General features: G+C 41.4%; 1 protein-coding gene across 2 annotated transcripts in view; it reads right to left on the reverse strand.

The window, feature by feature from the left end:
* The window catches only part of col11a1a (collagen, type XI, alpha 1a), a gene marked incomplete at both ends in the record, with an annotated part of 73,184 nt that overhangs the window by 14,242 nt on the left and 46,072 nt on the right, over positions 1-12,870 (reverse strand). For both annotated transcript variants that reach the window (XM_079181199.1, XM_079181198.1), the window contains 13 exons: positions 1,443-1,496; positions 1,951-2,004; positions 2,223-2,276; positions 2,357-2,410; positions 5,338-5,445; positions 5,634-5,687; positions 5,871-5,924; positions 6,409-6,516; positions 6,664-6,771; positions 9,125-9,178; positions 10,294-10,383; positions 12,085-12,192; positions 12,700-12,753. In XM_079181199.1, coding sequence (XP_079037325.1) covers positions 1,443-1,496; positions 1,951-2,004; positions 2,223-2,276; positions 2,357-2,410; positions 5,338-5,445; positions 5,634-5,687; positions 5,871-5,924; positions 6,409-6,516; positions 6,664-6,771; positions 9,125-9,178; positions 10,294-10,383; positions 12,085-12,192; positions 12,700-12,753 — 954 coding nt within the window. The remainder of the gene's footprint in view (positions 1-1,442; positions 1,497-1,950; positions 2,005-2,222; positions 2,277-2,356; positions 2,411-5,337; positions 5,446-5,633; positions 5,688-5,870; positions 5,925-6,408; positions 6,517-6,663; positions 6,772-9,124; positions 9,179-10,293; positions 10,384-12,084; positions 12,193-12,699; positions 12,754-12,870) is intronic.

The following is a 12,870-nucleotide window of genomic DNA, read 5'->3' on the forward strand; positions in this document are numbered from 1 at the left end:
ATCACTCATTGTATATTTAAGATGTATGTGGCTTCATGCATGCTTCATGTCTGTTTGTCTAGTGTTTGTCAGTATTGTGTGCCGTTTTTCAGATGGATGATGGATGACCATGAACATCAGCTTTTAGCTGTATTCAATTATAAAAAATGTTATTGCAGCAATTTTGTTAAATATTTTACATGGCGCCTTACAAAATAAAGTGTATTAATAGTTAAATGTGTTAATTAATTAAGTAAAGGATATTCAACTCAATCATTGTGTCAGTAGTAACTAATACAACATTATGTATATTGTAGTAATTAGTTATTACTGAGTTAGTCTTGTCCCAACGCCATCAGTACTAACACTTGTAAAAAGACAAACGAGTAGCTGAAAGGCATTTGGCTTCAGATGCCTTTGATGAGGGGCTTAAGCTGCACACTGACTTTGGAAATGTCAATGACGCCAGCAGTTTGATGGGAACTAGCAGGGGACATTATGGATGCTTGTCATCATGCTCCTCTGCCACTCCCACTGGAGATGAGCCATCTTTTCAATCTGCTGTTGTACCTCGATAATGATTAATGAGGCAGCAGAGCTAATAGAGCCATCAGCAATGGGTGTTTGGTAAATGTTAAAAAAGCTAATCAAATTGTCGTAAATCTCTCTCTGGCAGCAACACGGGAAAGCATATGGATATGGTACATGACAACTTTCAGAATCTTTTCAAATGAAATGTGACATTCGCTATAACACTATCGTATATTAGAACAAGCTAAATGCTAGGTATTACAGATGATTTACTCAACTTTTAAAGTCCTTTACTTCTGCACCTTTTAAGCCATCAAAACAGGGCAAGTCACAGCTAAAAGCTGTACTCAGCAAAGTGGGTGTTTTGATGCCAACTTGCTTCATGGTGTCTGCAATGATTGCTCTTTAGGACAGAAGCACCGTGGCGTATCCTCTTGGTAATTATATTTTAAGAGTCCTGGAAGATACTCAATTTGGCAGGCCAGGTGGACATGGGGTGCAAAGCAGAAGAGCCACGCTGAGATGAACTACCAGCCTCAACGTGAGGAGCAATTACTTTCAGTGTGATGAATACAAAGTGTCACACTAAGGAAAAAAAACCTTCTTGTTAGATTGGCTTTTGCACTATATTCGCCTAAAGCTATCCATTAAGCAACTGTTTTCCTGATGACGAGGACGAGGATGAGGATGTTCCGTATATTGTTACCTACCTTGCATTGCAAACTACATTTTAAACTGTTTTCATGTAGAGCCCTACAAATATGCATGCAAAGGCTGGGTGGTATGCTAAAGACTGACATGCTAACATATGTAATGTGTGTTGATCCACACAAACGCACACGTGGTGGCACATACATACATACATGAGGACACACAAACATGAGATATTCCTGGAACACACATTCAGTTTGAGGAAATCAGAGCTCACTTACCCCGGTTCCAGCCTCTCCTGGTGGACCTGGGTTTCCGGCCTCACCTTGTTCACCCTGCGGTTAGACAAATGTCACACTTAATGATAGCAACAAAAGCCAGACATGTAACTTGACTAAGTCTATAACTCTAGTTGAAACAAGGGGGGTTAAAAGTTACTGTATAACAAGTGCCCCCTTAAAGAGTTGGTAGCCCTTCATTTTTCATACTCCAGAAGCATTTAACTGCCGGGGTAAAGCATTAAGCATTTATACTGCAGCCGTCTGCCAAATGGCAGTAAAATGCACGAATCTTGTTGGAAGCGTTGTAAAATAGACATTAATAGTGTCAAAGCACTAACTCAGACAAAAAGCCTTGGCATATGAAATGAATGGACTGCATGTGGTAACAAATGGGGGCAGCTGGATGGTCTGGAGTGGGCTAGACCAGCAGGTTCTCAGTCCCAATGCCCAACATCACGTTAGGCAGGCAGCAGGCAGACACCCTGGGGTGCCGAGTTGTGACTCTTACCTTCTCGCCCACGGATCCCATGGGGCCCACACCACCTGGAGGGCCTTGTGGACCCTGCAGCGGGGAATAAAGAAAGAGATGAGTCATCCTCCGTCACCTTGGGAGAGGACACCTGATGATGTCCAGGCATTGCAATGTAAGATATATGAGATAATGTCACTAAAAGATGAAGTTAACTTTATGTCACAGTCTTACATTGACCGTGTCCTTTTCAAAACATGCAGGTCATTCCGATTTGTGTAAACACATTGTTATCAATTAGCCATACGTACATCAGCTCCACTAGGACCCTGAGGACCTCTGGGACCAGGAGGACCAGGAGGGCCCTGCACAAAAGAAACACAGTGTTGTTAAAGTGCATTAAACTATTATAAGAGTGCTTACAAGGAGCAGATGTGTCTCTTACCATGGGGCCCACATCACCGTTCTCTCCCTTCTCACCAGGAGGTCCAGGAAGCCCCTGAGGAAAACAAAAACGAATAAGTAATTAGATTATCAGAAAAGAAAATAATTATGTTAAAAGGAAAAGGTGATTGAATGAATATGTAACGGTGTCTTTCATGATTTACATTTGTTTGTGCTGTTAAATGCATTCACAAACACCTGTTCCTGCTTGATATGTAATCTTTCAATTTGATTTGACTGCTGGGATACATTGTAGTGAAGCACTGAAATATTAAACATATCGGTGGGCCTGAACATGCATTAATGAATCACTTGAATCCATGTTCTTAAGTGCAGTCTAGTCCCACTCTGTAAGATGAAATATTCAATGAATATGCTGAGCAAGGTCAAGAACAAGTCTCCTCGCAGATGAACCACATACCTTAAAAAAACAGTCAATCGTGTGCACGCAAACAGAGAAACAGAGAACTAACAGAATCACACGAAATGTAGTGAAGAACGAGATATGGTCGGGCAAAGGGGAGACGATGACATGTAACACAAGACTCCTCTCCTGTTTGCTTTCCCTTTTGTAGTCAGTAACAGCTTCATGTGAACTCAAAGGTGCAGACATAGATCCAGCTCACTTATGCATGTTAAATGAGCAGCGTGGTCAAGACCTCATATGTGCGTTCGATCCCTGACATTTCTACCGGTAATTGCCGTGATTAAATTGCTGTACTCTGCTTCGCATTCTGTGTGTGTGTGTGTGTGTGTATGTTCTTGATTCAGGGGAAGTTTGTCATCAGTATAAGGTGCAAGGTTGCAAGCGAGGAGATGAAAGAATGCATTCCTAAACATGTGCTTACACCATAAGCGGACTCTCTGTGCATGTGTGCAAATGTCCTTATTTGCAAGTGTTTTCCACAGATGCTAAAAAAGTGTGTGTAGCTGCATGCTGATTCCTACCGTGCTGAGAAATCTCATCTGTGTAAAGGTCTCCTCTAGTCTGAGATCATTAGCGGCGCTACTAATTATGCAGCATGGTAAATGTGCTCGACGAGGAACTGACTATCGAGCAGGTCAGTCCACACAATTAATGGAATGGCGATGGGAAGTGAATTACTCCCAATTAAAAGTCCATTGAATACAATCCTGCGGAGATAGGATGGTACCTTGGAACGATGAGTAATAGTCTATGTAATTTCATCAAGACAATGACCCCAATCACTGCAGTAAACTCTTAACGTGTTTATCTTAAGGAGTTGACTACTAATAAAAAACAGATAATTACTAACAAATAGGCTACTACGGAGGGGAATCTTCTATCTCATTAAATTATTATCCTGGTGATGCAAAACATCATTACGCCTGGTTGTAGTGTAGATTGGTTTATATATATTTGTATCAAGCTGATCTGGATTTCTTCTCCCCTAATATCACCTTATTATGTTCAGTCTGGCTACAGACTGTGTCCTTGGATCTGTCGAGTCTACTTTGTGAATTACATTAAATGCTGTATGTTAAAAAGCAAAATGTTTCACGGATTGCGATGCCTTTTCTCTAAAGTGGAGATTTAGAGTGGATGTTGTCTTTCTTTGTTGGCACTGGAGCGTGATGTGAAATGAATGTCACACTGTGTTGCAGCCCCACACAGCTTAGAACGGAGTGATCCTGATTCCTACGATGTCATCACTAGACACGGCTACTGCTACTAACGGCAGAATGAGTGAGTAAATGAAAGTACATTTCATTTCGGTTTATTGCAGAACAACAAAATATAAGAGGAGTATTAGAGAAAAGTATACACAGTGAGTGGTTATTCTAAATTGTTTTATACTCAGTTTGTTGCAGTCCTCTCTATTTTCATTGTTTCCACCCCTTATGCATGCTTAATCAGCTCTTCCTCCCCTAGCTACAGGTCATTATCGTACCGTATGGTGTTGCAAAAGAATCTCTTATGCCGTTAGAAAAAAAGATGAAACAATGTTACTTGAGAGTTCGAAAAACACGTCATATGACATGTGATGTGTCACTCATAGCACAAACCTAATGCATGGCCTAGTATGTCAACATAACTTGACCCACAAAACAAAGCATGTCAAAAGAATATGAAGTGATGCCCTGCATTCAGGACTCTGCCTCGTGCTATTTAAAGGTAATTCCTCACCCGAAGAGCCAATCTCTCCAGCCATACATGGCTAAACAGGTAATGTCTTTTTTAATACGATCTTTATGAAGCCAGGGGCTGTGGCTCATAGAGGACCGGATATTTTTATACCACAATGATGAGTTTTTGTGACAGTTATAAGACCACAGAAGAAGAATGCTAACACCAAACAGTCACGGTACAATGGAAGCATAGTGGAAGAAGGTCTGAGTCACAGGGGTACGACGTCCACCAGCAACGTCTGCTACCACGTTTGTGTATTTGTTGGACTAAATATGACAGAAAATAATAAAGTACAGACTATGGACTAAGATCCATTATCTAATGACATTGTCTGATGTCTTGTTTCATATCACTGACGCTCATTCTAGAATAAAACTTCAGCAGAAACAAGAAGCATTACCAAACCGTGATAGCAGAACTCTTCATGACTTATAGTCTAAATTGTAGAGTGAGTCTTAAGAACTGAATTTGGCTCTAAAAGCTTTGTGAACACAACTGTTTTGTTTTAGCAGCACAGAGCTGATGGAGTCGTGGAGGCACGATTAGCTTTTGTTCAGCTTCCATTTGACATTTATTTTGCTCGTATAAACAAAATGCCTTTAATGCTCATTTAAAACTATTGAAATTCCTACAGTAAATTCATTATTTCATTTTCATTGACTGAAGGCCTCAATGTACCCATAACATTTATACAAATAATAGTAACTATATAGCACTACTTCAAAAGAAATGCATGTACACAACAGGAACTCTATAAAGACTCATAGCGTGCTATGTAAAATACAGGCTTGCAATACCGAGAGAGTTATTCGAGATAGCCTGACACAAACCTGCAGACCGATGGGACCAGGGGGTCCAGGGAAACCTCTGGAGCCTTCATCTCCCTTCTGTCCAAACATACCCTGCTGACCTCTGGGACCAGGCTCTCCATCAGCTCCCTGAGGAAACATACACACACACATTTTTTTTTAAATTAATTTATATCCGCATAGAGAAGAACGATACAAAAGGACACAAAATTAAAGGTCACAAAATCATGGACCAGTGACATAGGTCTTCACAGAATAAAACATCGTAGGCTTCGTGTAGATCTGTTTCAACAGTCTTTTAGGACAATTGTACTCACAGCAGGACCTGGGGCACCTATGGGACCTTGGAGACCAGCTGGGCCAGGAGGACCCTGAACACAAACAAGAAAAAGTAATCAGTAAAAAACGATCACTGTTGTTTTTATAATGGCGGTTCTGTAAATGGGAAGAGAAAATATTCACAGTAACATCACCAACTCCTAAATGAATGTGATAAATGGATGTATATGCTCGCACAAGTAAGAAATGAATGGACTTCGATCCGCATAGTGTACCTGTTCTCCCTTGTCGGCTTTGCTTCCTTTCTGACCGGGCTCTCCAACCTCTCCCTGGGAAAAGAGAAAAACACACAAAACCCGTCTCAGCTTAGCTTCACTTCTTCTCTCAACATCAACAGTATATGAAAAGATCATTGACAACCTTCACCTTACATGAACACAAACCACCATTATCTGCATTTATACTCTGACTGTATGGATGCACGCATATGGCGGAGTGAGTTTTTCACTGTCTTCTTTGTTGCATTGGTAACCTCTGAAGAGATACGTTTGGCTGGATGCCTGATAGTAACCTCAAGGGGCACAATGATTGCAGGAAGTGGAACAGTTTTTCACTTTTACATCTCCTCTAATTGCGTTTGCTGGTGCATTTGGTTATGAAGATGGATAAGCAACAGTGTTGGAAAGAAAGACATATTTTCCATGCAGATGGACTAAATATGAACATGTGGATGAAGACTGATCATCCCAGTTTGGGAATGGAAAAGGAGCCAACTGGGCCAACGGGGTGGGATGGTTAGTGTGGATGACTAACCTTGTCACCATCCTCTCCAGGTGGACCCTGAGGTCCAGCAGGCCCGGGCAGACCAACAGGACCCTGGACACCATCACGACCAGCAGGACCTTGAGGTCCTTTCTCACCCTAGAAGAGATAAGACATTTGTTTGAATTATATTTAGAAAACTAAAACCAGCAGAACCGAAGGTCAAAGGAAGGTAAAGGAAGAAAGGAACTATTTACGTGACAGAAAGATTGGTGTCGGCCACTGTAATAAAAAGAAAGTACTTACAGGTGCTCCCTTCTCTCCAGCGGGACCTGGGGGACCCTGAGGACCAGGTCTACCAGATAGACCTATTGGACCAGCTGTGCCAGCAGAACCTCTTTCACCAGGAGAACCCTGTGAGTGTGAAAAGGAGAGGGAGACGGTGAGTGAAAAATAAAAGATAGAAGGCCGTGTTTTGTTTGCTGTGGAGAGAAGGAAACATATTTCAGAGTTTTGTTAACATGAACCTAAATATAACCGAGTATGCTGAACAATGACCGCTGCCATTAAGACATCTACAAAGCAAGACCCAGCTGAGTCCCACTGCTAATGGATCAACACACACATGCACACACAAACACCTTTTCAGAGGAAACAGCAGGAGCAACACACAGTAACAGGTGGTATTTAAGTTCTAATAAAGCAGCGCTGCTCCTTGAAAGCAGCCGGCGTCATCTGCTTTCAGAGCGCTGACGTCTCGCCGGGTATAAGCTCCGAGAAATGTGTTTCTGAATGAAAGAGGCCGCTGCTGTGTGTCAGTGCTCATATACAAGAACTTAGTGTTCACCTAAATCTATAGTGATGTTGAAAGACATACAGTATATTTTATTTGTATTTTTTTGCTGCACTGAATTAACTCAAAGTGTCTTTATAGATACACATTTTTACATCCATATTAAGAAATGACAAATAAATATTTTTTATTTTCTACTTGTTATAATTTATAATGGATCCTACTGCTACCCTATAAGCTTTGATGTTCCATGATAATTGTTGGAGGCTTTTCTATTCTGTTCAGAATAAAAATCTGAGAGCAAATACAAACAGATGTTAATGTTGGACATGAAGACAGCCATCCAGATCCAATGCTGGTGCAACCCTTTGATTTCTACTCTACAGCGTGAAGTAAGTAACACTTACATCTAGCTCTCATAATGTCCGCTGACATGTTTTATAATCTTCATCTTCACTGAATAAGTAATGAAAGCTATTGCTGTTGGTAAACAGCGTCATACACACAAGGAACACGATGTCTTAATCATCTCACATCTAGAATATTGACAGTTTCAGACCCTTGTGCAACCTTAAAGGTTTATAAGGTAAAGTGTGAGGGAATGCAGTCTACAAAAAAGGCGACTAAAGTTTGTGTTCGCTGCAGGTTACTTTAATATTTTAAATGTTTGGCCTTGAGTAGGAAGTTACAAATGTCTTCATTTTCCAGGGCTGTAATTACTGTAGCGGAGCTGCATTGCTGCTAGAATGTTTTAAACATTTTCAATCAACATGTTCATGCTTACATAAGTAATCCGAAGTATCTCCTGAGCTGAACATCATATTCATGAGAATAAGAAGTGTCACAACTCACAGTGGTTCCTATGAGCATGACTGCAATTTATAACGTCATATTTGCAACTTCCACAGTATGTCACATGTCTAGATAACGGCCAATTAGATGATTTACTTTAAATGTCTAATTTCATCGCAGTTGGTATTTTGTGAGTTTATTGCTTAAATGCAGATGCATCATGATTATTAACCTGATTTAACCTCACCACTGAGTTTTGTGACGAAGCTCTAGAGTCTCTGTGACAGTCTGAAGGACAGCTGGCGTTAAGTGCCAAGACGCACCCTTTGGGACTGATGAGGCATGTGTAGGAGCAACGCCCGGGATGACTAGACACTGTGACTCACCATATGGATGCTCTCCGGGCTGCATGTTGTGTGTGTGTGTGTGTGTGTTTGTTTGTTTGTGTCTGTTTCTGTGTGCCAGGAGGCAATGGTGCAAACAGTCTTAATACCAGAATCTTAAGCACATGATCGCGGCAAAGACAAATCACCGTGTGCAGTGGGACAAGAAGAGATTTGGTGATGCTTTCATTGGAAAATTAATAAATAAAACACTGATTACGTGACCGTGAGGGCTTAATGAGATTACTGTATGTGTATTGCACACGTTTACTGTAATTCACTATGTTTGATTTTCTCTCATGTCCACAGCTCATATTCAGCTTCAGCACTTCTAATTCCTGCTGTAAGACTCTCTTTTATCTTTAGCTACAGTTGTGATGTCTTTGAGTAAGACAGTGGATTTACACAAAGACAGAACTATAGATTCATGTATGTTCAGCACTGCCGAGCTGAAAAAAGACAAATACTGCTCACCAAACGTTATAGTGAAAGGAACAAATAGTAGTGAACTGTAATGTAGTTAAAAGGAATAAATAAATAGGTGCCCTGCTTCCATAGTGGTGATGTTAAAATGAAAGCAATGATAACGGTGGCCGAGCAGATAGACAAGGGAAATTAAAAGTAAACTGTAAACTGCCCTCTGGTACTTGGCATACGCAGGCCTCATTAAAACATGAAATATACTGTACAAGCCTTCATGCTAAGCAATAACACATATCAAATTAAAAACAATTCAGAAAAAAAATCCAATACAGAGTGGAAAGAAAGACACTTTGATCTCAGGTAACGGTGTACTTACAACGGGACCAGGTGGACCTTGGGGCCCTTCTCCTCCCTTCAGACCTGCTGGGCCCTGAGGAAAAGAAAGAAACAACACATTAGGTCCTTCTTGACACAACTGTTAAACACTGTGTAACTTCAGCCTGGACAGTCTACCTTCGTTTACTGGTTTCTCGCTTCAGCGCAGACACTACTAGATACGTGCTTTGAGTGCTATTAACCCCCAGATTCCTACTGCAAGAAATATCATCACATGTTCATCCTTACAGACCACCAGCATTAAGCCCAGATCAAAAACAGAATGTTATGTGTATAAAAATAGCATTCATTCATCGTTCGTATACATGAGTAAACATGACTGTGTGTGTGTGCATTTGGGAGTATACAATTATCTCAACATACACAATATACAACATTCTGAGTTTCAATTAGCACATGCCAGGTTGTGTATAATATGTTGCATGCGTGTGTCTTGTATGTTTGTCAAAGCCCATAATGTGTGTGTGTCTGGTGTGTGTGTAGGTCCCTAGTGGGCCACAAAGGAGCACATGGCTGTCTGGGTAATGAGTCTCAGTTGGCTCTGGCTGGGTGCTGGAGTAAATTACAATGGCAGAAAACAATCAGCAGTGCTGCTGGCCTGCAGAGTCTGACTGACCTTGAGGATACAGGCAGCACAACACTTTCTATCCCCACAGCGTATCCATTCCCAGCCACCACAGTCTAATTGCTAACATTCCCTCTTAATAATGTATTAGGTAAATAATGCATACAGAGAAAAACAAATAACTTAGCTGTCCCCCAAATAAAAATGCTGGTGCTGAAATATGAAAAACAACCCAGGTCCTTGAGTTACACCAGGGAAAGATTTTGCAAATGGTTCCCTTACCAACGTTCCCTAGTTCTATAATAGAGGTCCATGATGCATTGTGGCAGTTAAAACAGTGGCGTCAGTGGCGGCGGAGCGATGCAGAGGCACGCCTGTTCATTTGTAAAACGTCGCTGTGGATTTCCTCTGCGCCGGATTGATTGCTAAGAGTGAATTCCAGGGCTGGTGTCTCTAATGAAGTGAATGGCTCTAGATAGATGCTGGTTCATTTGTTATACAGCAATGTTCTGTCACTTTCTACTAGCAAACACATGTAAAGGGACGCTATGATGAATAGGTGTAGGTGGAGTTGTAGCTCTTACCGTGGCGCCAGGTAGACCTCTTTCTCCAGGGAAACCTCGAAGGCCGGGAGGACCGTCTTTACCGGAGGATCCCTGTGGTCCAGGGTCTCCCTATTCACACAAGCACATATGTTTGAGTTAAACTTAGTGTACTTCAGTTTACTTGCCATATTCCTTGGGTGTAAATGAAGAAAATGAAACAATATGTTTTGTTGAGCAGCAGAGAACATTTATTTCCTGCTAGAAGACCAACATACCAGCCCCACAAACATGTACACTTTTCCCTTCAAGGTCTGAAAAATGTCTTTCAAGGAACGATTAAGTCTGCCAGAAACTATAGGAAGTGTCTCTCATCAACTTCCCAAACCTGACTATTCAAACGAGCCATTAGAATGTTGCAGAATATGGAGCTTGATGCCGCACGGACTGTTGCGGTGTTGAATTGTTGCTGGCGTTGTGTAGTGTTGGTTTGCAGATGCAAAGCACATGACAGCTACAGCTCGGCCATCCTGTGAAGAAACATCCTCCACCTCCGAGCCCTCTGGTGAGATGTGTACATGCAGGTACATTTGGCATTTATGTATGAAATAAAGTACTACACTACAGTTTGCAACCGAGCAAGAGAGAGAGCTATCTAATTTAATTTAGATTGAAAAAAAATCTGGTGACTCCACGTACCAAGTAGACAAATATCTTTTATGACTGAAATGAGCAGAAAGGTGCTCGCTACAAGGACGGACAATAAAGATACCCAAGAATTTCAGCTTTTACAACTGTTTGCATGCTCTCCCTTTACACTAACCCTTATCTCAGACACTGCAGTAACTTTTTAGAGTTAGTGCCAGTAATTGCAGGGTAACCTCATTTGCTTTCTGGTTGATTTTGTAAACTGTATCTCCAAAACAAGAACATTTGACATCAGAAAAAAGCTACTTCTGGTTCTGCTTGATTTTCTTTTGTGTTGGCAGGCCGACTTTATCTGCAAACAGGGAGACACAGACGAGTGGGCTTGAGAGGTATAAGAGGATTTGGGCTTTGCTGCCAAGACCTCGGCAAAGTGTCGCTGGCATAGTGAAGCACAGGCCTGAGCGGAGTGCGGAGGAAAATGGGCTTGTGGGAGGCAGAGGAGTTTGGAGTTAGCTGACGAACTTGATTAAACTGTCTGCTTGGCGAAGACAGGAAGAAAATGAAAGCAGGAGACATGGGTGCGTGAGGGAGGGAATGGTTGAGGAGGGGATGTTCAGTAGTCCTGGGAGTCAGGGGGTTTGGTTCGGAGCAGCCCATAGTTCTACAAAATGGCTACTGTCTGCTCCTAATGGACACTCAATTGCCAGCCGGAGAGAGCCGGGGAGGGAATCTACCCCCCAATTCTCAACTACTGTATCTTCAGCAGTCAGAGTCTCATATGGCACAGATAGTAATGGTGAGACTGGTGTTTGCTGGGGTGTGTTTCTGGGTGAATTAATTGCTATAGATTTATTTCTGCTTTCTCCCACTTTCATCTAAGCACTCCAGTAGTCTTTTGAGCCTTGCATGCCTTCTAGAACTATAACTGTGTAAAGGCAGCTGGCAAAAAAAATCTGCAAAATCAAATGATGTTTTATAATTGCAGCAGCATAAGCATTCAATTTGCTGCCCACTTCTATACTGTTGATCTCTCTATCAACCTCACTGGCTTCCTCTCTTCAGTATCACTAACACAAATCTAATAAAGCCAATCAGGAAATCTAAGCTCACTCTTTTGAACCAATCACTATGTAGACAGCATCTGTTACTTCTCTCCTCTTCAGTGCAGTAATACTGGACACATACCTTCGCTCCCTCCTTGCCAGCAGACCCTGGAAGACCCTGCTCACCAGGTGGGCCAGGGGGTCCAGGGTGGCCTCTCTCACCAACAGGACCAGTCTCTCCAGTAGGTCCCTAAGGTGCAATCACACAAGTTTGATATTATTTTCAGTTCAACATAGCAATGATACAATATGGAGAAGACAGTTATTCAAGGCCTATTTCACTGATGATGTACATCAATACTTTAGGCCATTAGTCAGTTGCCGTCCAAAATCCAGATTAAAAAAGTATCTATTTCCAAAATGACAGCTGCTATAAACAGATCCATTATCGTTTAGTTGTCGAGACTATTTCTTTTTCTAATAATAATAAAGATACTAATGATTGAAGAAGGGGCTCCACAATACCACTGACACGTTGCTTTACATCTCTATACATTTATATTTCAGCATTGCTTTGAATAGCTGTTATTTTTGCAGATCAAAACATCTGTCAGATAGCAAATGTACTACTGCTGTATCGCCTTATTCCCAAATGATAAGCTCTTATGGAGGACTATTTCAATACCCTCCAGATGTCACATTCAAAAATGTATTCTTTAATAATAAATGTATTCTTTTAATAATTAATTTCTCTTACCTGGGGCCCGACAACCCCTCCAGGGCCTGGTGGACCAGTTTTTCCTTGGAATCCCTGAAGAAAAAACATTACAAAGTCTTATTCATACGGTTTATAATAAGAATAAAACACACAGCTTATCTATCAAAAAACAGGGAGAGAAACCATAAGGAATTCCAATTGAAGATGTTT

This window comes from Pholis gunnellus, assembly GCF_910591455.1.
Source record: "Pholis gunnellus genome assembly, chromosome: 20".
In the NCBI taxonomy this organism is placed as follows: Eukaryota; Metazoa; Chordata; class Actinopteri; order Perciformes; family Pholidae; genus Pholis; species Pholis gunnellus.